Here is a 21,536-nt window from a genome sequence, read left to right as displayed (position 1 = left end):
TTGAACCTGAATACTGGGTGAAACCTCTCCCTATTGCTTGTCTTTCTTCTCTTTATGATCAACTTTATTTTTCTCTCACTGAAGAGACAGAAGTTGGCCATGAAAAAGTTCCATATTTGAAAGGCCTCATAGTTCACGAACAACAAGACTGTGCCAGAGAACTTGAGTTCGCTCCCAAATCCCAGGAAGAGGCTTCAGCTGGCCATGGAGGTGTGTCTTAAGCTTATCACTGTGTTTGTGAGGCTAGTAAGTAGGTATGTAAAGTTGGGGTGGGGGTTTCAACTTTTGGAGATCCTAAAAGATAGGGAAATTTGGTCACAAAAAAAATAATTTAAATCCATTGTATCTTGATCCTCATTGTAGGTTGGCTTGATCCTTTCAAAGGCTATAGAACAGGCCTTAATAATAAGCACATTAATAAGCACATTTTTGAGTCATTTAGATTGTATCCAGTTTTTCATTGTTATAAACAATGCTGGAATGAATACTGTGTTTCTCTGCAACTACTTAATAATATACATCATGGAACTTGGGATTTGTTGAATAGTTCACATATGAGGAGCTTCACAGTTTGTGGAAAAAATGGAATTACAAGATAATGGAATTTTTCCAGGAACTGTATCTAAAGACCATTCTTACATTACCACATGGAAAAAAATCCTTACTGTAGTCAAGTTGATTCCACAGCATCACAAACTTATAGGATAGAGTAGAACTGCCCTGTGGGTTTCCGAGACTGTCAATCTTTACTGGAATCTAAAGTCTTATCTGTCTCCTGGAGAGGCTGGTGAGTTCAAACTGCTGCCTTTATACCACCACAGAGCCAGTCCCCATCCCCACTAAAAAAATTACATTTCCACATATACTGGGTATGACCATTCTTCTTAAAGTTTTACCAATAAATTTTGTGGGAAAGGGTGTGTGTATTTTAATAATACAAAAATGCACTCACAGTCTACTGCCAGTTTTCTCTCCACAGAGGTGCTGGTGGTTTTAAACTGCTGACCATGAGGACCTCAACCCAACACACGACCACTACACCACCAAGGCCCCACTAACAATAAGTAAAGCAAAGAGACTTCTTGTCCTCAAAGATCACAAATAACCCAAGCAAATAGTGAATACTTCAAGGGAAAATGAACAATGGTCGGCGGCTCAGGAGTTGAGTTAACTGTGGTGACCAAGGTGGAATCTTATAGGGGCATTCCAGCTAAGAACTCGACAGGAATGAAACGGCAGTCATTTGGGGCGCGGAGGGGGGGGGCGGCACTCGGGCCCTAGGACGGGCCAGGACGTGGCTGACGGCCCGGAGATTTCAGGTCAAGAACTAGGAGAGGGTGGCTGAGGCAGTGAGCAAAACGGTAACAATTAATGCCTAAAGGCAGGAACTAGGGAATGCCTTTACCATGATAGCAAGCAGCATGCGTTTTTTTGTAATAATAACGGCATTGACGGCAGGAATAGTAAAGGTCATCTTGCAAATCCGTCTCCACATTTCCCAAGAAAACTGAGAACTCTCAGTGGGTGCCTGATCTCTGGCGATGGCTGTACTGTTAGAACGAATCCGCCTTCTCTCGGCGCCAGCCTGGCACCGTCCGGAAGGAGCTGCGCGTGCGCGGATGCCGCGGGCCCCGCCCAGCCTGCCAACGAAGGAAGTCGTGGCGGACGCCTGTTAACGTTACTGGGGGAGTGTCGCAAAAGGTCGCGCGGTGGAACTTCCTTACGGTCTTGAGACGCGGCGTTTTACGGTGCTAGTCACTTCCGAGCTGGGCGATGTCGGCGGCGGACCTGGCCGAGTCGCCCGCGCCTCCCGACCCTCCCGACCCTCCCGGCAACTTTGCGAAGCGGCTCCTGGTCACCGGGGGTGCGGGTTTCATGTAGGTAACGGCGCCACAGGCCGAGCAGTGCTTCCCAGGAGCCTCCAGCTTTTACCTGCCGTGCTGTTTGCCCGTGGCAAGCTTTGGGAGTAGCGCTGGGAGGCTGATTTGGGGAGACACCTAAGCTACGGCCAGAATCCTTTTCCTGCTCTCCCCGCCGCTAGCCTGTAGTACGTGGCTCCTTTGCTACTGCGCCTTGCTTAGAACTCCTCTCTCCCAAAGATTGTGGTTCTATCCGTCCTCCTCGGTCCCGGGAATTCCCCAGCTTGTCACTTGTCTAAATGCGCACACATTACACTTCAAGCGTCCCACCTACAGCCACTCAGACTCAATAACAAGCCCTTTGTGCATAACGAGGTGTCTCCTCCCCAACGATTTTCGGATTATGGGCATTTATTTTTTTCAGCAGTGAAAACAAAAAAAAAAACTTCTGGTGCCTAAAACTGTAACTTGATGCCTTTTCTTACACCCACATTCCATCAGCATGTGTTCTTTAATTCTCCAATTGCACACCCCTCCCCGATTTATTATTAATTGGAAATTAGGATAGTATTGTTCCATAGTTCAATCACGTCAGGCAGTATTGTACAAGGGCTACTACAATTAGTGTTCAGTTGTGGTTTTTTTTCTGGACTCCTTGACATCTCTCCCTTTTACACGGCCCCCTTCCCCCCACCCTTATTTTACATGCTATCCAATTGCAACTTTAAGACAACCACTTCCCTCCAATTTGCCCATCCCTTGCCTAGAGTAAAGTCTTTTTACCCAGAAGAACCTGTGTCAGGTGTGACTCTGATGATCCTTGTAAGATTTCAAACCTTACCTCACCTAGAAGACCGTGTCCTGGTGCCTGCACCACGTTGCCAACATTCTGTTAAACCAGTTGCCTCCTGCTTTCCTGTACCTGCCACAAGTACCCTCTGGCCATCCTGAAACACTGTCGTTTTGTTCTTTCTGCATTGATGCCTTGCTTACTTATTTGCTTAGAGTGCCCATAACTCATTTCAGATAGGCTTTACCTGGCCATCCCAGCCAAAGTACCCATCCTCCCTACTAATCCATTTTACTGTTTTGTAACACAGACCATGATCTGAAATGTTACTGTTATTTGTTGTCTTGTTTGTTCCCTGGGTTCCTAACTATGCCCAGCCCCTTTTATAAGGGTCTTCCAAAATTGTTGAATGGGTTAACACATGAGTTAACTATTGGAAAGCTCTCCTACCTTCAAAGACCTCTATTTAGAGGAAGCAGAGGGACCCAGAGGATTCTGTTATAATACCTATTACAAAAACAAAGCCCTGCCATTGAGTCAAGCCCTGGTGGCTTGGTGGATTGCATGTGCTGCTACTAAAAAAAGGTCAGCAGTTCAAATCCACTTACTGCTCTGTGTGAGAATGATGACCTTTTGTAAGTTTATAAAAATCCATAAAGGTCTACAGCCTCAGAAACTCAGAGAGCCTGTTCTACCCAGTCCTGCTGAGTACCAACTCTTTGAGTTCATGATTTGGTCCCTTGTTCCTGGGAGCCTAATGTTTTAGGTACATGTTATAAAATTTGGTGGATTGTGTCAGAGAGAGATGCCTCTGGGTCCACCGCAGCCTATGCACCACTACGGGCTGTGCAACTCAAGATGCTTTCAGCAGCAATCAGCTGGGGAATCCAGAATTCAGTCTAGACCCACCACCATCACCCTTTACCTCCACTCCCCGAAGATTCTGGTTGACACGTTGAAATTCTCATACCAGGAGAGCAATTGCAGTAAGAATTAGTGACGTTCATACTGATTTATACCTTCTGCCTCCAGAAAGGCACGTGCATTTATTATCCTGCCATACTCCCACATGCAAAGCAAGCATCACAGCTATCAAGTCAACCCTGATTCACAGTGACCCCATAGGACAGGGTTGAACTGCCTCTGGGTCTCTGACACTAACTCCTGACAGGAGTAGAAAGCCCTGTCGTTATCCCTAGGAACTGCTGGTCGTTTCGAATTGCTGACCATGCAGTGAGCAGTCCAACATGTAACCCTATAACACCAGGTCGGCCCCCACCCCCCCCCCACCATGAGCAGTCCAACATGTAACCCTACAGCACCAGGTCACCCCTCCCCCCAAAGTGGGCATGGGTAACATCTTCTGGTCAAACTCATATTTTTCTTGTACCTAGACCAGTACTGGTGGTATAGTGGCAGTGAGGGTTTGGGGTTTTTTGGAGGACTCATAAGTTACCTTTGCTCTATAATCTAAATGTAGTATAAGGTTTTATGTGTTATTATGTACTTACACTGACTATATTGCTCCAGCTATCTTGGAGAAATTTAAATATTTTTAAATAACTTTCTACTATTTGCTAACAGAAACACAAAAAATGTAGGGAGAAGGGTGAACTTTTCTATCAACAATAACTTTCTCTTCCTTATAGTGCATCACATGTGATTGTTTCTTTAGTAGAAGATTATCCAAACTATATGATCATAAATCTTGACAAGGTAAGTTTTCTTAAAAATAAAATAAAAAGTACTAGATGCCTATCACTGGGATCTTCATTTTTGGGTTTAAAGAAATGTTTAATTTTTTTAATAGACATAATTTGCATATCATGCAATTTAATTGTTCAGTTGTTCAATATCAAGGAGAATTGTACAACCATCACCACACCTGTCGTAGAGCATTCACTGAAGTTTCTGTAATGTTTGCAAAAATTAAAGTGCAATCAATTTAGTTTTGAGACTTTGGTGGTTTAATTGAGTCTCCCTGGAGAGTATGAAAGCCATGATTGGTAATCATTGAAGTGATTTTTGAGTTTCAACAGAAGAAGCAAATAATTACCTTAATTTCATAAAATGTAACGGTAAAAAAATTACAACTGAAGAATAACCTTTCAACTTCTGCATTTGTGCCTGGCTTACGATTATGAGCAGGATTGTTTTCCTTCTCCTGTCAGGGACACTGACTGACCAATAGCTAACTCAGGATCAGGTATGATGGGGTGGGTTCTACCTAACACAGGTGTGATTGCTAAAATTCACTAGTCCCGCTTTATTAAAGAATGAGAAACTTCTTTAGCCACTAGTGGTTGAAGGCATCTCTAAGCAGAAACATTTTATAAAATGGTGATTTATAATTATTTTTTTTATTTGAAGAATAACAGAAGAATAACAAAATGATTGGTGTTGTCTTTTATAAGATATTAGAAACTTACAAAACACAAAGCAAACAGACTTTAAGAGGACGTGTACTTATAATGTAATCAGAATACCTATTGTCTGTAAATGGCATTTTATAAGAAAAACTCACACCTATCACTTTTTGTGTTTTCCCCATTTTTAGCTGGACTACTGTGCAAGTTTGAAGAATCTTGAAACCATTTCTGCCAAACAAAACTATAAATTTATACAGGTAAGAAAGTTTTCTAATAATCATTGTCTGTACCTCTTTAATCATAGAGCGTTTGTACCAGCTTTCTTCCTAACAAGCTTGTGCAAGATGGGATTGAAAAGGACATTTCTTATAGACTTTATGAAAGCAAGTGATTTGCTTCTTGAAGGACCCTGGGCTATAGAAAGTAGTCCTTTTAGATCGACACAGATGAAAAACGACATGTGATTTTTGGTCTCAGTCTAGATAGAGAGCTGAATGAACTTATAAATTTCATTATATCATTGGCCTCTTTCCTAAGATCTCTCTGAGATTGAAGAGATGGCTGGGAAAGGCCAACCAGAAGCCTACCATGTAATTCATAGCTTAGACTTTTACCATGAAAGTTGATTGCTCTGGAAGGCTAATCCAAACTAAACACTGTTAGAAGAATCCAAGGTGTGTAGCAGATTGTCAATATTTTCACTTCTAAAGGCAGTTGTTATTGTCCAAAGAAATTACTTATGATTTAAAGTGATCTGATTAACCTTCTTTCTGACCACAAAGCTTAAAGAATATGCTAAGCAACCGTTTGATAATTATGTTCCTTAAGAAAGTTGATTTCACTCAATAAAGTTGGTGAAAATTTGTATTTTAAATGAATTAATGCACATCAAAAGTACCCACAGTATTCCTTAGTTTTTCCAAGTGCTATTCTACTTGTTACACATTAAATATGTTTCAGTGAGGTCATGTCCAAGTTTTTATGAGTGTTAATAAATGGTCTTTATTAGAATAGAGGCCTAAGTTGTCAGCAATTATTAAAAACTAGCATAGTACATAATTGCAGTTGGACTTCATTAAAGTATTGTCTTAACTTTACCTTCAGCTTATTTTTTTTTAACTGACTGTATCATAACGTGCTGGAGAAATAAGTTGCTGTTATACCTGACTTCTGGGTTGAGTTTTTAAGATGTGATAGGTCCACGGGAGAGATTGTAGGGAATGTTAGTAGGAATTTTTTTGTTTGTTTGTTTTTGTTCATGGGAAGGTGGGTGAGGGGAGATGCCGCCGGGCAGTGTAAGATAAGTTAAAATAATTATTTATAAACTATTAAGGGAGCAGGGGGAGAGGGGGAGGGGAAAAAAAGGAAACCGAGCTGATTGCAGGAACCCAAGTGGAAAGCGAATTTTGAGAATGACGAGTGCAGTGAATGTATAAGGGTGCTTTGCTCAATTGATATATGTATGGATTGTGATAAGAGTTGTATGAGCCCCAATAAAAAGATTTATTTAAAAATATATATTTAAAAAGAGTCTTAATGAATGGAGTCCTAAACAAAACTTGGTTTTTCATGTTTGCATCTTTATATAGGGTGACATTTGTGATTCTCACTTTGTGAAGCTGCTTTTTGAAACACAGAAAATAGATATAGTACTGCATTTTGCTGCACAAACCCATGTAGGTAAGCATTGATTTTTGGTACTTAATGACTACCGATTTTTGTTCTAGTTAACTTGAAGTCAACCCCAGACAGCTTTGACTAAGTAGCTCGATGTGCATCTTGGAAGAAAGGCAAACTGTGCTCTACCAGGAAAATAAACCTGTGCTCATTGTAATCTCAAGAAACGTGATGCCCTTTAGTTTACTTGTACTAAGGAAGGCTGAGCTGTAGCCTCAAATGCCAGCTTGAAACTTTGAGGTTAACCAAATTCAGGATAATGATTCTTTTTATTTTTTAATTTTTTATTGTGACTTAGGTTTATAGAACCAAACAGAAGCTTTACATTCAGCAATGTATATGTATTTTGTTTCAATTCATCCATTTCAATCTCCTCAATGTATTATCACTTATTTCACTCCCTCAAAGTGTTTCTTGTCTTTCCATTCCTCTTACTTATCGATCTCTCTGTCCGTGGATCAATGCCACATTTTGATAGGAACTGGCTCCTTATTCTAACATGGGGGGGGGGGGGAACTCAGTTCCAGACCTGCAGGGTAAGTAACTAAGGGCCACAGTCAAAGGGTGCACCAGAGTCTGTCTCTTCGACCAGTAAGTGTGATCTCTTTTGTGATTTTGAGTTCTGTTAGACATTTTCCTCCTACTCTATTCGGATTCTTCTAATGTGAACCTCTTCAGAGCAGTTGGTGGTAGTTACTGGGTACCCCTAGTTCTTCTTGTCTCCGTGTGGTGAAAACTGATGTTTGCAGAGCCCGTTGGTCCGTTCGAGTAATTGTTTCCACGTGTCTTTCCATTTTGATCATTCTTCCTCTAGAAGAACGTTTTATGTTGTTTTAAGACTCTACTTGCTACTCAATCTAGTAGGACCGAGTAGAATATTGTCTCTCTGAAATATTATACCAGCTGACCTTGGTCTTCCCCAAGACTGGAGTCCTGGGCCCCCTTTCCCAGCAACTCATTGCTTCAGGGTATTTAGTTATATCAAAGAAGTTTTCATAACTTTGTCCCTAGGATAGTGGTTATTTCTGAAGAAGAGGCGTATAACTTTGCCACATGTATATATGTATGTATGTATGTGTATGTACGTGTGTGTGCGTGTGTGTGTGTTTTAAGCTGGGTGGTGGGTATACAGGTGAATATTATATTATTTCTACAATTTTGTGAATCTAGGATATTTTGATTTATTTTTCTAATGTTTATATTATGAAATATCCAAGACTGCTTCAAAAAGTTTGTGGGAAAATTCCATTACCTTTTAATTTCATTTTTTCACTAACTTCTTGAAGCCCCTTGTATATTCAGAAGAGTTTAGAAGTGCAGACAAATAATGATAATGTGAATACCCATAAACACATCATTTAAACCATAGGTTCTCAACTTAATTTGACCTGCCACCCTGTGTTAGACAGTGTTCTCTAGAGAGACAAACCCAGATTGCTAATAATTTGACATATATATTTATAAATATAGCTATATAACACAAGAAATGAACTGTTAAATTATAAAGCAGTACAAATGGCTCAGTGCATCTCACTCCTGTGAGAGTGTTGTGAAACACTAGCAGTCCTTCAAGTCTTGAGGGCCACCAGGTAGTCATCTGTAGAGAGAGAGAGAGCTAGGCTATCTCAACACAGGCAGCAAACAGCAAGGCAGGGTACCAACCCTCAGCCAGGTCACCGACAGTCAGTCCCCAGCTCAAGAGATGTACATTCCAATTATCTGGTGAGGCAGGTCGTAAAGGGGCCTCAAATTACAGTGACAAAGTCCATAGGTTAGGTGTTCCACAGTTAGTGTAGCTTGCAAATTGAGACACAGAACAAGCAAGGCAGCTGCACACTGGTTCCATGATCAAAGAGCAAGACAAGAAAGGCGAGACTCCCCAAGCCATTTATCTCTCTGTCCTTTCATTAATCCCACATGTGTTTATCGGCCAGGCTGGCACAATGAACTAAGTATCTCACACCCCCTTTTCAGAAAAGAATTACTCAGTGCCCCCTATTCCCAATTAAAATCTTTTATATTTTAGCTCATAATCCAGGATTAAGTATAGGTGTCTGCTTTTGTACCCCCACAATCCTTTCAAAACCCCCAGGGACCAGTATTGCCCACTTTGGGAAACACTGATTCAAACTGAAGAATCCTCTAAAGTAGTATTTTACTATCGCCTGTTTTTTGTTTGTTTGTTTTTGCTATCGACTGATTTTAAATAAGCTCCTTTGCTTTTCTCCATCGTAGTTTTACTTCTACGTATTCCTAAACAGAAAATGTTGGCTTTGACGGTTTAAACTTTATAGAAATATGTGTCTTAGGAATTCTTTTTTTTTTTTTTTCAGAATTTGTCCTTTTTTTTTTTTTAACATTTTATTAGGGGCTCATACAACTCTTATCACAATCCATACATATACATACATCAGTTGTAAAAAGTACATCTGTACATTCTTTTCCCTCATCATTTTCTTTTTTTTCCCCTTTTCATTTTTTACATTTTATTAGGGGCTCATACAACTCTTATCACAATCCATACATACACATACATCAATTGTATAAAACACATCCGCACAGTCCCTGCCCCAATCATTCTCAAAGCATGTGCTCTCCACTTAAGCCCTTTTCATCAGGTCCTCTTTTTATTCCCCTCCCTCCCCGCTCCCTCCTCCCTCATGTGCGTATTAGGAATTCTTATCTGAACATCTCTGTAGACTCATCCAGATGGTGGCATATCTATATTGAGTGTTTGTTTCAGTGCCATTTAAAGAACGTCTTACTGTCAGTGTCCTTTTAGGTTGTTTGAACTTGGGAGCAATTTTGTACATATATACTATCAAGATACATAAGTATGCTGTACATATTTTGGTACACATGAGCCGACTTTTTTTTCAGATATATATAAGTAGACCTAGATGGCTTACTGAGACATGCTGGTTTGGCTAAGCTGCTTTCCACAGCAGTTGTACCAGTTTCCCCCCCTGTGGGAAAAATGTGTGAGATATCCTCAGGCTCCAGATTTCACCAAAGCCCCAGGGTATTGTCAGACTTTGACCGTTTTGCCAATCTGACTGTAGTCTAGAAGGATTGAATTATTGTTTTGCATTTCCATTTGGCTAATGCGGTTGGAATGTCTTTGATATTTAGTGCAGTTTCTCCAGCATGAGTAGCCCTTTGTTTAAAAAAAAAAACCCAAAGTTTCATAGTTTTGTAAAATTTCAGAACATTTTATATTTTGACCTAGCATTTCTTTGTTCTTTCTCGAATGAATGTGTTTCTTGAAAATTAGGCCTGTTGGCTTCCTAGCCCCTGAAAGAGCCCTGGTGGCACAGTGGCGAAGCACTAGGTTGCTCACTGCAAGGTTGGTGGTTTGAACCCCCCAGTACCTCCAAAAGAGAAAGATGGGACATTCTTGTTCTGTAAAGATTTGCATCCTTGGCGACCTTTAAGATGAGAGAAATAATAAACTCAATGCATTGTATTTGATTTTGAAAATGTTTCAGTTGTGATGACTGAGGGTAATAGAATAGGGCTATTCTTAAACTTGGTTACACAGTGTACTTGTTTTGTCCCCTGGATGGATGGATTTTAGCTCTTTTATCTTTTTATTTAGATCTGTCATTTGTCCGTGCCATTGAATTTACATATGTTAATGTTTATGGCACGCACGTTTTGCTGAGTGCTGCTTATGAAGCCAGAGTGGAGAAATTCATTTATGTCAGTACTGATGAAGTGTACGGAGGCAGTCTTGATGAGGTAAGCATATTAGAAAATGTATGTTTCACTCATTTACCATGATGAAATCTGTTTTAATAAAACCTAATCTGGGTGTTTTTTTTCATCCTCTAATAATACATACATGTATGAAATCTCACAAGTATTAATTCCATTGTTTCTTCTGTGGAAATATAATTGTCTCTTTAAATGGGGGATAGCAGCCTCATTTTGGTACCGGTGTAGTGACTGACAATGTTTTTGCATGTTAAGTCTAACATACTTGATGAACAACATCATTTCCATGGACTAAAGCATACGTTTGTCAGACTGTGGTGTACTGTCCATTGTGTTAGCTGCATCTGCTTATTTTTATCTTCCACTGGGAATGTGTTTTGGGATGTTGAATAAGCCTGAAGTTACTTTTAAAAAAATCATTTTTAAATACTGTGTTTTCATGTCCCACAGTCTCAAAAAATGGCTCCCTTCTGCAGGGTACATTTTTTAGAGTTCATGTCTGTAGTTGCCTCGGTGTGTATTGTTTTGCTCTATTTTTTTTTTACCAAATACATGTGCATAGTTTGACAAAATAAATGAAAATCATAAGATTTTCATCGGGGTGGGGGGAGCAAAGGAGACCCAATCACAAGGTTGCATATATAGTGACCCCCACCAGGGGGATGAATAACAGCAAGGTGGGTCAAGGGAGACAGCGGATAGTGTAAGATACAAAATAACAATCAGAATATATCATTGATCAAGGATTCACAAGGGTAGAAGGGCCTGGGAGGGAGGGGAAAAAGAGCTGATACAAGGGCTCAAGCAGAAAGAACTTGTTTTGGAAATGTTGGTGGCAACATATTTACAAATGTGCTTCATACTATTGAATGATGGATGTTACAAGATTTGTAAGAGCCCCTCAATAAAATAATTAATTTTTAAAAAAGGCTTTTAATGAATTGACAAAGCCTAATCACTTCTCTCTGCTTCTGAAAGAAGCAACCATTTTCAAATCTTTGCAGTTCTTTTTTTAAGACAAAAATTCATTTATTTGTAATTAGAAATAAATATTTTGCCATATATAATGACGTATTGTTTTTGTGAGTGATCACGATAGTTTAATTATGTTCAGTTTATAACAATGCAAATACATCCTGCATATCAGATATTTACATTATGATTCATAACAGTACCAAAATTGCAGTTGTGAAGTAGCAATGAAAGTATTTCTGCAGTTTGGGGTCATGACAACATGAGGAACTGTATTAAAGGGTCGCGGCATTAAGAAGGTTGAGAACCTTTGCTTTTTTTTTTTTTAGTTTAATAATTTTGTTTTAAAACATTTTATTAGGGGCTTATACAACTCTTATCACAATCCATACATATACATACATCAATTGTATAAAGCACATCTGTACATTCTTTGCAATTCTTTTTTTTTTTTGGAGGGAGAGAAAGACGAGGCTTTATTTCCAGAGAGTTGCAGCCCTGGGCAAGCCACAGGGGCAGTTCTCCTAGGTCCTCCAGGGTGCTGGGAGTGGAGTGACGTGCTCTGAACTGGGAAGTGGAGGCTTGGCTCCTCTAAACATGTAAACGTAGCGTGAACCTCAAAGGACAGTCCTGCTGTGTCCTATGGGGTCACTCTGAGGCCGTATAGAGTCGACAGCAGTGAGTCCGCTTCTGGCTTTGAGTCGGGGGCTGCTTCTGGTTACCATGGTCCAAGGGCCCAAGTGGCTGGAAGGATCTGTGTCAGGCCAGGGATGTGGGCCGCCTGGCTGGAGTGCTGTGGGGGCGGGGCAGGTGAAAGGTAGCTCCTCCATTCTTTGGGCTGACTGAGCTCAGTACATTTCGTGGGGTTAATGAAGAGCATGCTCCCCAGCCCTCTTTTTAAAAGACAAAGGCATTTCTATTTGAAGTGCTGGCCTTAAAGCCTGACCTGTGTTCCGGTCTCTTTGCAATTCTTATCAGATAAACTTCTTCCTTCTTTTTCAGTGAGTAGAAGATAAAGTAAGATGGGGCAATGCTGTGCTCAGAACTTGTCAGAGTCTTGAAGTTTGGCTTGTTCTGCCTCCCTCTGGCCTTCTCTCTCATTTCTCCTTTGCTGCTTTCTTGAGCCATCCTTCTCCTCAGGGCCTGTTCTGTCTGCTTGTCCGGGCAGGTTGTTGTGAGGATGCAGGAGCTCCCTTCCTCCATGTACGGTGTAAACGGACATGTGAGGCACAGAATTGAGCTTCAATGCATGGTTTTTTAAAATGTAGTGATTAACATTTCAACATGTTATGTGTTTTCTGATTTTTCTAGTTATTTTACATAACTCGTATTTATAAAATATACCGTTTTAAAATTAGGTATTCGATGAATCTTCACCCAAACAACCTACAAATCCTTACGCATCATCTAAAGCAGCTGCTGAATGCTTTGTGCAGTCTTACTGGGAACGATATAAGGTAAGAGGGGAAGCAAGAAACTTGGGATTGCTTTTTAAATTAGGTGTTAAAACTCCAAACCAGCATTAGCAGTTGTTCATTTTTAGCTTAAGAGACATGAGAGGGCATCACAAAGTTCTTGGAACAATGGATTTAAAAGATGATGGGATTTTCCCACTAACTTTGTGAAGCGCCCCCGGATGTTGTGAACAGTTAGGTGTTCAGGAATTTACACAACTGATTTCACAAAACAGGGCCTTCGTCTTCTCATTCGGACCAGCATTTAAGGGAACTACTAGTATATACATTTCTCCCACTTCTGTAATCCATCGAGTGTTAAAGCTACAAGACAGGGAAAACTGACTTGGAACTTCCTGGTTCCCTGGAAGTCTGTGAGTGGTGGCAGGCAGGAGGAGGAGGTTCACTTGCTGCACAATGCAGTCTCCGTGGTTCCTTATAAACAGGAGGTAGGCTTTCCTGGGGTGGCCGCGTCCACGAGTCATAATTCATCAGCCTTGTGTCCCCTGACTGTCTTTCCTCGGGTCTTCTTTGGGAGTTACTCGGGGCTGGGTCAGTGCCACAAGCCAAGGAATGAAGTGATGTTCTCCTGCCCGTTTGGTTCTCGTGACTGGCCCTTCCTCTCGTAGCAGCACTTTTTGTTCCTAAGGGTTGATCCCTGAACAAGTCACCTTGAAGCTTGCATCTAACCAACCGGCTAACCCCAGAGGTGGTCTTTGAAATAACCAAGTGAAAGCATCCTACATTGTCTGCTCCCAAACTCAGCATCCTCCGGGCCCAGTAGGAAGAATATTCTCCTTAGGGTTTTAGGAACCTCGGCTTTTATCAGAATCCTGCGTGGTCTTTCATTAGAAAATGTACCCTTACTTCTGTCCTTCCTTAAGGCATGGAATTATTTAGGCAAAATCGCCGGTCATTTTAAATTCTCTTGCTCTTTAAAATAAGCACTTTTATTGCACCTTTGTATGACCTTACCATTGACCTCCCTTTAAGTTTCCAGTTGTCATCACCAGAAGCAGTAATGTTTATGGGCCACATCAATATCCAGAAAAGGTACATTTTATTTCTTTACTCCTAGTTCTTTCTTAATGATTATGACTTTCCATTATCGAAAACCATTATTGTTTTTTGTTCAAAATAATTTTTGTTGAATTTATATGTGCTAAATAGGCTATGTGAAAATGTTGTAACATTTAGAATTTGAAGACTTAAGCTTAAGTCTCACCTTGACAACTCACTAACTGGTGTGGCCATCAGTCTATGGCCTTGTCTTCAAATCGAGAGTATTGATAGTACTTAGAAAGGCATTGTGAGGACCCACTGAGATGAAGTATGTGAAATGCCTTGTACACCTTCGAAATGCAGGAGAATGCCACCACAAAACAACCAGACTCCCCATTTGCCATCTGACCCATAGCTCCGGTGTACAGAAGTTTAAAAGCCGACTGTGTCCAACTCATTTTATTGTTGTAGGCCTGAGTGTCTTCCAGAAAGTACTAAGAATGAGAAAGAATAATGAAGTTAAAAGCCTGAAAATGCTGGTCTAGTTAGTTCTGTATTATCAAGCCTAATGTTAGCTGGACATCATTTGCGCTGCCTAAATTTGCAGAGTGGATGTTTCACTTTCCAGCTGGTTGCCTTGCTCTCACAGCCAAAGGAAGACCCTGGGATGCCCTGCTGTGTTAACAACTTCTGGGCATAGGTTTGGGATTCTCTTTACAAGGGTTTGTTATCAATTTAGTGATTTATCATGCCCTGATTAGCATAATTTTCATCTGATTCGAAGGGTACTGAAATTCACTTGTCATTAATTCCACAAGCACTTTCTGAGCAGGTGCTAGATATAAAACTGTAAGTAAGTCATGGACCCTGCCTTTTTGAAAGCAGTAATTGAGCTTTCTGATGAGAGCAAACTGTTCATGAACATTTTCCCAAGATTATTTTACACTACTTTTATCATTTTACCTGCATATTTATCTAACCGAAGACTGGTTTGGTGAAATAGAATGGTATCTTACTGTTCTTTCACTTACCAAATAAAATAGAATTTGTTTTCTTGTACTTCTAATGAAAAGACTTAGAATTTATCCATATGTGGATTAGTAATTATAATAACTTTATGATGAGTTCAGATTCATATTATTGTATGACTTTCCAAAATCTGAAATGATATTTAAATATCTTTTTAGGTTATTCCAAAATTTATATCTTTACTACAACACAACAGGAAATGGTATGTTATTTACCTCCGTCCTATGTATTTTCTAATATGTTGATAGTGTTTGGTGACTTTCTTGAAAATTATTAAGTCTTATAGTTAGAGACCAGACGTTGGATGTGCCACCAAATATAAAAATTCCTTCTACATTCTCTGTACTAGCTTTTAAAATAATGTATGTAATTGCATAACTTATCTTTCTAATTTACTTACTTGGATGATTTTATTCCTACATCCTCTACTATAGACTGATCTGTTTTATATAGAATTTTACTTTCTTTTTTTTTTCTTAGAATTTTACTTTCTTGGAGAATTTATTTAATTCATAGATCTATAAATATTTCTTCAAATGAATTTCTGGGATACAATTAGGAATAGCTGTTTCTCAGAGATCACTTCAGTATTTGATGGTTTTTCCTAAATAGCCTCAAGAGGCTTGGACTACATTCAAGAACTATGAGTAACATTGAGACAAGTTCATGGTAATTGTGTTTTCAATAAAAGCTTTTGAGGATACCCGTGATAATTGCCATCTCTAGAGTTGCGCCCCATTTTTTGCTCCCCCTGGGTTTGATTCCATTCCATTTCCTCTTTGTAGCTGCATTCATGGATCAGGACTCCAAACAAGGAACTTCCTCTATGCTACTGACGTAGTAGAGGCATTTCTCACTGTCCTCAAAAAGGGGAAACCGGGTGAAATTTATAACATTGGAACCAACTTTGAAATGTCAGTTGTGCAGCTTGCCAAAGAACTAATACAACTGGTATGTAGATATTTTGAGAGGGTGCAGTGTTTTCAAAATGTTATTAATTGAGTCAAAATAAGCAGTTTATAACCACCCAGAAGCGGGGAATAAATGAAATTCATCATTGACCTCATGTAGAAAACGGTAATGTCCTAGAATCAAGGAACATATATTAAGAAACATGATATAAAATAATTATAGTAGCAAGTGTAGATATGGATTACTTGGGCATCAGTTAAAGATCTCAAAATTTAATAGAAAGACTGGCTGAATAATAATCAAAAGCCAGAAAATTTCGTGTCTCACACAGTTTATAAAATGTGCATGCTATTAGAACTTCAGGTGGCATTTAAGTAATAAAATATAGAGAGTTTTATTAAGGCGTTATTCCTTATAGCCTTTCCTCCACCCTTAAGGAGGCTGTTTTCTTCTTAATCACCAAATAAATGTTATTACTGCTCTCTAGTCTCATTTTATCGTTTGACTCTAAAGTCGTCTTTATTTTGACAGATCAAAGACACCAGTTCAGAGTCTGAAATGGAAAACTGGGTAGATTACGTTAATGATAGGTGAGTAACCTGTTTTACCACTTCCAGGGAAGATTGTGAAATCTCAGGAACTTTTCCCAAGTCTGATGTTTCCTCTGGTTTTAAAATAGGAATGATAATATGTTCCTTCCAAAAGTTTTTGAAGGCTTCATTATAACATGGGGAAAATGCTCGATACAGTGCCTAGTCTATTTAGGTATGTGTGTCCATTCATTTGCCAAACATTTAGTGAGTGTCTCTGTGCCAGACCCCAGTGCCTACCTAGAGGGTAACTGAAATCAACAAGTGTAGACCACAGAAGGGATTCGACTTCTGAAATTGGGATGGTTTTTTCATATATATGGTTCTATTTTCTACAATGAGTATGTCATTAGCCCCCCCCCCCACTTTTTGTAAGAAAAATATTTGAGATATGGCAGAGATGCAAAGGCACATTATGTTACTATTTACATTTGTAAGTATGTTTTCACAATGCCACTTAAACTCTGTTCTATTTTTGAAGACCTACAAATGACATGAGGTATCCAATGAAGTCAGAAAAAATACATGACTTAGGATGGAGACCGAAAGTGCCTTGGGAAGATGGCATAAAGAAAACAAGTATGTTATGGATTGATTAGCTCTTTTGGAGGGGGGTGTTTTGAGAAACATTGAAATGAACTGTAACTTATTTTTAGAATACTGCGTAAATACCACAGACCTTCTTGAATCATTTTCCCTTTTCCAGTGGTCACATGCAGTGTACTTTTCCTTCTTAATCGTGTTACCTAAGCATCCGGAATTTCAAAGGCTAGTTTTTGATCACGCTCCCTGTGTTATTAGCATATACCGAGTTCCTGTTTCATGGATTCTGAGGTGCGCTTCTCCCCCACCCCCACTCCACAGTTTCACATCCCTGAAAGGTACCTGCTTTACAGTCACTGGTGTCTTAAAATCATTGGCCGCTTTTCTTTCCTCGTTGGTGGCAGAAGTATACCAGAAGCAACTTCGATTGTTTTTAGGACTTGGATAATTATAGTCATTAAATGTCTTGAGATTTTTAGTGTTAAAAAGAAGCATTGGTTATTTGCAGGAAATAAACGATTCAAATTATGTGTGTGGGTTGCATTTTATGTGTGTGTTTTACATGAACACTTTAGTTATAAATGTACGCATGAGAAAATTTTCTAACAAATGTGAAAAACAAGTTTTGATTCATACATTAAAACATTTGTACAGTTTAAAACTACAATTCAAAGATAACTTTAAACTGTCAATTTTTAGCTAAGAACTTTACTGGTAGCTTAGCAACCTAAAATATTGAGCTGACATGTTAATAAAAGGAAGTGGTCATCATCTCACTGTGCCTCTGATACAGTGTCGCCATATTTACATGTGCAAAACGCCATAAAGGAGGTGCTATAAAAACTTTAAAACAGTGCTAATGCTGTAATGCAAATTCTTCCTCCTTTCAGGTGATAAAAATTTTTTCTCATAAGCATCACCATTTAGGCCAAATCCAATTGCCCTTGTCCTTAGGCAACTCTGGTCTGCTGATGAGCGTGCGTCAGTGCAGCACAAGGTGGCCTTGTTCTGTGACAGGAGCTCCTGAATGTTCACCGACTGTATTTAGTTCTCATGTTTTCTTTGTGTTTTTTTGTCGTGTCAGTTGAGTGGTACCGAGAGAATTTTCACAATTGGAAGAATGCAGAAAAGGCACTAGAACCCTTCCCAGTACAATCAGCTATTCTGTAATCTGGAGAGATTTGGGGAGGAGAAAGAAGAAAATTGCCCTACCTCGACAGGTAATAAGAAATCAAGTGACCAAAGGAAATCTCCGCTTCTCATTTGGAATTAGATTCCTGACGTACTGTATAACATTCAGACACAAACTCCTTCAGTGTTTGGAAGTTTTAGTATTGGAAATTTCCTGTACCAGTACAGGATTTAAATATGAAAGTCCTTTCAGGAACCTTTTCTGCTGAAAATTAGGAACCAGTAGAAGTAGAAAGGCAACTCCTTACACCTGGCTTGGGTGTGACGTGCTTGGTTCTGAGAACAGAGATCCGGACTCTGGGAAGGACACAGCATTTTCTCCTGTTGAGATCAAGATGCTTCCAAGCCTTTCCCACCGCCTACGGAGTTCCCATTTTTAAGCAATAGAGGATGAGCTTTAAGCCCAATTACCTTTTTTTAAAGTTATGTTGTGCTACAATTGTTTTCAAAATGGAATAAAATGGTAACAAGACTAGCACTTTTTAATGTTTGATATTTTTGTAAAATTAAGTGAACTTTTTTAAGTGAATGTCAAGTTTTTGTATTTTCATAATCATTGTTGAAATATATATAAATGACCTTGTATTGAAATTTCATCATGTACTTACTGTTCAAAATTTTATTTATATAATTGCCTCTATTTTAATGTATTTAATATATAGTGTGACTTTTTTTAGTAATGTATTCTGCTTATCATGCTGCTGAAAATAAAATACTTGATTCCATATGTTTTTAATCCTTGCCTTAAAGACTCCAACTTGAAAATACAATTGATTGAGAGTTGAGTAATGGAGGCAAAGTGAAGGATTGTGCCCGGCTTTCTGGCTTTAGTGCATGGATGATGATGACTTGTTTTCTCTGCAGTAACTGAGAGGTTTGAGTAGAATAAGAATTTTGAAATGTGTAGCTTTTCTCTAACACTGTTCAATAACTATATTTTCTTTATTTTTAAATCATTTTATTGGGAGCTCATACAACTCTCATCACGATCCATCCATCCATCCATGTGCTAAACACATTTGGGTGTCCAATAACTTTAAATGTGAATAAAGAAAATAGCAGCTAGACTGAGCCAAAATTGGGCATTGTATAAGTAAGGCAAGATAGAAAGCTAAAGGGTTGAGAGGAAGAAAAGGATTCAACTGATGTTCCATAAGTCTTCAATATTGCATTGAACTTCCAATTATCTTTAGCTCAGTAAATGGAACTTGAGAATCATTCTTGATACCTTCTTCTTTTTCATTTCTCTCTCTATTCCTACTACAGTATCCCCGCTGCATTCTGGTACCACTTGTTACATGTTTAAAGAATGCGTTCTATGAGATACCCACACTGCTCCTAATTAGTTGCCGGTTTCCTCTAGTGAGATGAGAACTTAGCTTTCTTCTATATCCTCAACAGTTCCTCCCAATCTTCCCAAAACAGCAAGATCGCAAACTTTACATTTGCATACTTAAATTATTAAAATTACTTTTTTCAGGATAGAGGCAAGATTTGTAATTTATATCTTGTACTTTTTTTTCTTGAGTTAGTAATCATGTTTTTTTATTTTTAGTTTTCTAGTAAAAACTCAATAGTCTATTGATTTTAATTTCCAAGAACACTTTTGTCTGCTTTTGGTTCCCATCCATGCCCCTTAACAATCCGTACTTTATTCTTCTTTGATGGTTCTTATATTTTATCTGAGGATTACGGGGTTTTTTCCCCCTCCTGATTCCCTGCATCATATCTGTTCAATTTATTCCTTTTACATTTGATGGTTGGCTTATACGCTACTTTGGGTATTTTACATCGTGTTTAAAGCTTTACAATGATCTCGTTAACTGAGTGACTGTTCAAGGCGTGACTCTAGGAAGTTTTTAGAAACTCTTTGTGAGTACATAGAGAATGTTTCCTTGTAGAAGGATTAGAAGGTGGGCCAGTTGTGGGGATGGGTCCTACTAGCCAGGAGTCTTTTCTTTAGAGCCATTTCTCTTCTGCTTACAGTGAAATGGCTCATTTTTGCCTCTGGAAATAGGGAGGAAGATATTTAGAAAACAGGACTTAGTATAGAGACTTTTCAACTAATATAGGTCTTGCAGATTGGGGACCCAAAGCCCATCTGTAGGCAACTGGACATCACCTCTTAGAAGGGTTGCGGGGAGGAGATGAGCCAGTCAGGGTGCAGTGTAGCAACGATGAAACATACAACTTACCTCTAGTTCCTAAATGCTTCCTTCCCCCCCCCCTGCTATCATGATCCCAATTCTACCTTACAAATCCAGCTAGATCAGATAATGTACACTGGTATAGATAGGAACTGGAAACAGGGAATCTGGGACAGATGAGCCCTTCAGGACCAGTGGGAGCTGATACCAAGGGCCAGAGTTGAAATAAATGTTTTGAGAATGATGAAGGAAACAAATGTACAAAAGTGCTTGACACAATGGAAGGATGTATGGATTGTTACAAGAGTACGAGCCCCCAATAAAATGATTTTTAAAAACTTTAAAAAATACTTAATACCAGAATGATGATGACAACAAATGTCCAAATGTGCTTGACACGGTGGATGTATGTATGGATTGTGATAAGAATTGTACGAGCCCCCAATAAAATGATTTTTAAAAATACTTAATACCAATCTCTCATCATGCATGATAAATTTAGTGAAAAAGAGGAATGCTGTCCATGAGATGGATTGAGATCACAGCTACAACAATGAGCCCAACACTTGTGAGGGTTGCTCAGGACTGAGCAGCATCATTCCATTCAGTTGGGCCTCGGGTCCTATGAGTTGGAACTGAATGCCATTTATCAACAGTACCGACTTCTCACTGTGCGTAGAGCCCCCAAGTGCATATCTCTTCAATTTCTTAAGTCAGTAACCCTGCTGCCTGGAGCAGAAGAGGGGGAGGGTGTGTCAGTTGGGTCCTGCAAGAAGCAGTTGCTGAGACAAAGTAATGGTTAATCCAGACAAGGAGGAAACAGAATAGGGTAGTGGTACGCACAGTCTCTGTACAGAAAAAGGCAAATTTACATGGAAAAGTCTGTGAAATTAAGCTGCTTGCTCTTTCAGGGTAAAAAAAGATGCAATGATGGGGGATTATAAAGAGGGTTTTCCCCAGCTTTGTCTTCCCCAAAGACATGCTAAACATTAGGAGCTTTTTGCTAGCATATGGGGGGAGGTCAGATACTTAAAGACATCCTCCCTGAAGGCAATCAGTCACCAGACTATGGTAGGTCTTGCTCCCTGTGCTTTTATGGACAATGGGTTGCCCCCTAAAGGCTTGTGACCTTCAGCTTGATTCCTGTAGGCGGGGTTCACACCCCACTGATAATGGTTTCTATGGAGATCCAGAGAATTGATCAAACTGGGTCAATTACATCCAAAGTTAGGCTGCCATCCTCTGTCTAGGATCCGCCCATCTTGTCACATGTATACCCCCAAT

At 39.4% G+C, this 21,536-nt stretch overlaps 1 protein-coding gene across 1 annotated transcript; it reads left to right on the top strand.

Annotated features, from left to right (window-relative positions):
• The first annotated feature begins 1,731 nt into the window (after window positions 1–1,731).
• TGDS (TDP-glucose 4,6-dehydratase) lies at window positions 1,732–20,715 on the top strand. The gene is made up of 12 exons (XM_075563533.1): window positions 1,732–1,877; window positions 4,299–4,365; window positions 5,207–5,275; window positions 6,608–6,698; window positions 10,294–10,436; window positions 12,743–12,841; window positions 13,832–13,891; window positions 15,028–15,071; window positions 15,655–15,820; window positions 16,313–16,371; window positions 16,853–16,950; window positions 17,999–20,715. The coding sequence occupies exons 1-12, from the start codon at window positions 1,774–1,776 to the stop codon at window positions 18,082–18,084; spliced, it is 1,086 nt and encodes a 361-aa protein (XP_075419648.1). The 5' UTR covers window positions 1,732–1,773; the 3' UTR covers window positions 18,085–20,715.
• Window positions 20,716–21,536: the final 821 nt, after the last annotated feature.

Source organism: Tenrec ecaudatus, chromosome 11, assembly GCF_050624435.1.
Source record: "Tenrec ecaudatus isolate mTenEca1 chromosome 11, mTenEca1.hap1, whole genome shotgun sequence".
NCBI classification, from domain to species: Eukaryota; Metazoa; Chordata; class Mammalia; order Afrosoricida; family Tenrecidae; genus Tenrec; species Tenrec ecaudatus.
The sequence above is the reverse complement of the archived record's forward strand: the minus strand, read 5'-3'. Positions and strand labels throughout refer to the sequence as shown.

Coding starts and splice junctions, on each gene's coding strand:
- TGDS (XM_075563533.1), top strand. CDS start 1,774: ATGTCGGCGGCGGACCTGGCCGAGTCGCCCGCGCCTCCCGACCCTCCC. Junction 1,878..4,298: donor ACCGGGGGTGCGGGTTTCAT/GTAGGTAACGGC, acceptor TCTTCCTTATAG/TGCATCACATGTGATTGTTT. Junction 5,276..6,607: donor AAAACTATAAATTTATACAG/GTAAGAAAGTTT, acceptor ATCTTTATATAG/GGTGACATTTGTGATTCTCA.